Consider the following 3,730-nt stretch of genomic DNA (forward strand, 5'->3'; position numbering starts at 1 on the left):
TAGTCTGTCTTTCCCATTTGCTTTATCACTCCATGTTTAGGTTTAGTCTGTCTAGCTCTCTGTATTTAAATTTAGTCTGCTTAGCTCCCTTTGTCTGTCTATGTTAGCTCCCTGTGTGTTGCCTTTCTGTTAAAGTCTCTGTTGTGTTAACTTTTGTTTAATAAAAGTCATTGTGTTTTTAGTGAGTGCGTCTGCCACCATCAGTCCGCTCCCACAGTCCTGACACTGTCAGTTGGGCTTAATTTGAATTAAAAATAAAAACAGCTTTAGTGTGTGTGATATGAGAGTGACAAAGCATTCTAACACCCTTTTTTATGCCATGGAAGTTCAACCCATTTTCTCTCATAGTAAACACATATGATAGTCTTACCCAAAATGAAAAGAATGAGAGTCATCCATGGCAGTTTTCAAATCTCTAAATAGTGTAGATCACATACCACACAATTTTTTTTTTACATATTTAGAATATATATTTTAACCAAGGAGTAATTTTTTCCCCATTGAACTTTAAATCAACTAAAACATAGATCACAGTCCTTGAATTCTAAATCTCAAATGGCTCTGAATCTTTGTACAAAGTGCACTATGAAAAACCTGAAATATTGAATCCTGCACTCAAAGTGTGAACAATATGCCAAAAAAACTGCCATATTTAGGAACATGCATTATTTTATACATGATATTGTGAGTTTTATTGGGTTATAAATTACTTGAGGTTCGGCCATATTGTGAACACTTTTAGAACAGTGATTAGCTATTTTATTCAGAAATATAATCACAAAGATTTTTTCTAAGGTTCTAACCAAATGTATAATTTATTCATAGTGGTTCTTGCATTTTAAATATATTTATTTTTCATAACCTGACAGTTCGTTCCTATTGTACTTTAATTCAGCTGATGAAAGGGCAAACTTAGCAGTCGGCAGAATAATGACAGATAACAGGGAAAACACAGTATAAGCTCTGAATAAGGACAACTTGTTATTCCTTTGGGATAGCAGCAATAATGTGGTTTAGTGTAGTGGTTGGTATCCTATATGGTCATGTAAGTTTTGCTGCAGTTTACCAATGGGGTCCACAGTCTGTGAAGCAGCCTCAGAAGCCACAGCTTCCTTCAGCAGCTATTCCTGTTACCAATGGTACTAAACCAATGGTCAGCATTGATAAATGTAGAGTGGATAATGTTTTCAGGGTTCCTTGTGGAGAACCTAGCATAGATGCTGCTCACTGTGCTGCAATAAACTGCTTTTTTGATGGACACAACTGCTACTATGGGAACACTGGTACGTTTGTTTAGGCAATCTTCTAATACTGTGATTGAATCCTGTTGATTGGGATATTCCTGAATTCTGTTGATGGCTGTTTTTTTTCTTGTCCCTAGTGACTGTCCAGTGCACAGTAGATGGCCAGTTTGTACTGGTGGTGGCCAGGGATACAACTCTGCCCAGACTGAGCCTGGATTCGGTCTATTGGGTGCAGTACTGTGTAGTGCAGTACACAGTACCTGCAGTGCTGTGGATTATACTGCAAGCTTTGCTATTTACCAGTATCCTGTGCCTGCTTGTGGCACAATAGCAGTGGTTTGTATTGGAGCATTTCAGTTTCAGGTAGCTGGATCTTGTACATGTGGGAATATGCCATGATTGTGTATCCACTTGCCTCCTTCCTCCAGGTGCTAGGTGACTATGTGGTCTATGAGAACAAAATGTCCTCTTCCTATGAAGTTGGATTAGGACCACTTGGAGCAATCACGAGACAACCATTTTGAGTGAGTAGAACCTCCTGCTTGTTGGCAGTCATTTGTTTGAGGATGGCAGGTTTGGTGGTAGTCTCCTCAGGGGTTGTTGTCAGTATGTAATTTGAGCAATGCAGCAGTGCTCTTAAGACCAAGCCTGTTGAATTACACTTGTTAAATCAGGTGTGCTTCTGCTTGTTTGGATTGGTCTAGTTCCAAATTCTTAAATGTGTACTATCCACAAAGAAGAGTGGAACAAGTGTTTGGATTTATTTATTTTCACGTAGAACATGTACCCTGAACAGATCAGGCATCTCATTGTCCCTTGTAAATGAAATGGTACACTACTGGTCTGTGGGTTATTGCTAACCTCTTGTTTCTATTTTCAAGGCTTTACTTGAAAATAGCAGTGGGCTGGCCCGGACACTTCTGCATGATGATTGGATGATCTGTCTGAGGCTGAATCCCTTTTTGACTGTGAAATGAGCGAATCAGCGATCCTTTGGTGTAAAGATTTGTGGGGGCATTACATTTTCATTCTGTTCTGAGTTGAACAGGAGACTAAGTCCTCTTAGCGGCATTTTATTTGTTAAAAATGACTAGCGGCAAATCGAGCTTCTATTTCTGGTGGGTTTTTTTGTAGCTGTTTGTGTTTGGAGACTGACTTCTATCGCAGTTTCTGTCCAGCAGCTGCTGCTGAGCTCCTCCACCGTTAAAAAGCACTCACAGGCGGACACTTCACATGGGCCAAGGCCGTTTAAGCAGCCTAGCTCTGCTGGCCATTGAGAGGACACTAGTCAAGTCCCTGGAAAAGACGCCTTGTTGGTACGACAGGGTCACAGATCATTTTCTTGAAGAGGACCGGAGGGTAGAATGTACGTATAAATAAACCAACACATTTTATGATGTAGGCTGAAATTGAACTTCCCCTCCTTGAAAGACCAGCATCCGCCACTGTTTCAGGTGTAGTGTATACTTATACTCAGTGTTATGAATTTGCCAGTTTGTGTAACTCCGAGATGTTAGGCAAAGTCCTTACAGTTGCAGGGTTTTCTTGGAATTTGTTCAGTGTACCTTTTTGGAACCATATGGAAGTTTTAACCATGTGATTGCTTTTTTAAAAGTTTTTGTTTTGTTATACAGAACATGTGTTGGTTTGTGGTCATAATTTATTTAAAAATGGCTAGTTTTGTTTGGAGGGGTGGAATACAGGCCCATAACATGACAATCCAGGCAAAACTAAGTTTTTTATGCCAGTCATATACTAACAGTTCTAAATTATGTTGTGTAATTCACAAAATCCTGTTTAAGTTACTTAGAAAAATGAGTTACTCAAGTTACAGCTCAAAATAATTTTAGGTCTTCTGAGGACTACTTCCTGCGTTCATCCTGTCGGTAAATGCTGTGATAAATACCAAGGCATAAAACCAAATCAAACCATACCCTCAAAAGGAATTGGATGTGGATAGATAAATTTCAGAAATTAAATTCTTTTAATCACTAAACAGATTAGTCTTAAGATTAAAGAAAAAAAAACTTTCTATCCTTTCAGCTAAATTTAAAATGTGTGTACACACTGTAGTTCTACATCTGGACTCTATCATTTTAGTTCGCCTTTCACCCAGTTCTTAAGTGGTCAGGATTAAACTGAACAGGTATTTAGATGGTACATCATTTTTAGCACTTTATCTTCCTGCCCACTGAGGAATAAGATGGGTAGATGCATTTCAATGAATTAGAATATCATCAAAAATTCATTTTTCAGTAAATCAATTCAAAAATTGAAACTCATAGAGATTCATTAGAATGATCTACTGCAAGTGTTTTTCTTTTAATGTTGATGATTATGGCTTACATAAGGCAGTCATAGACACCCTCCTACTGTATCCAAGCATATTAATGGAAAGTTTCGTGGAAGGAAAAAGTGTGGTATAAAAGGTTGCACAAGCAACAGGGAAAACAGCAGCTGTGAAAGGACTGTCAAAAAAAGGCCAT

General features: G+C 38.4%; 1 protein-coding gene across 1 annotated transcript; it reads left to right on the forward strand.

Annotated features, from left to right (window-relative positions):
- The first annotated feature begins 1,006 nt into the window (after positions 1-1,006).
- Positions 1,007-1,768, forward strand: LOC136702721 (zona pellucida sperm-binding protein 4-like). Its single transcript, XM_066677867.1, has 3 exons — positions 1,007-1,283; positions 1,382-1,500; positions 1,673-1,768. Exons 1-3 carry the CDS (start codon positions 1,007-1,009, stop codon positions 1,766-1,768), a joined length of 492 nt encoding a protein of 163 aa, XP_066533964.1.
- Positions 1,769-3,730: the final 1,962 nt, after the last annotated feature.

Source organism: Hoplias malabaricus, chromosome 7 (genome assembly GCF_029633855.1).
Source record: "Hoplias malabaricus isolate fHopMal1 chromosome 7, fHopMal1.hap1, whole genome shotgun sequence".
In the NCBI taxonomy this organism is placed as follows: Eukaryota; Metazoa; Chordata; class Actinopteri; order Characiformes; family Erythrinidae; genus Hoplias; species Hoplias malabaricus.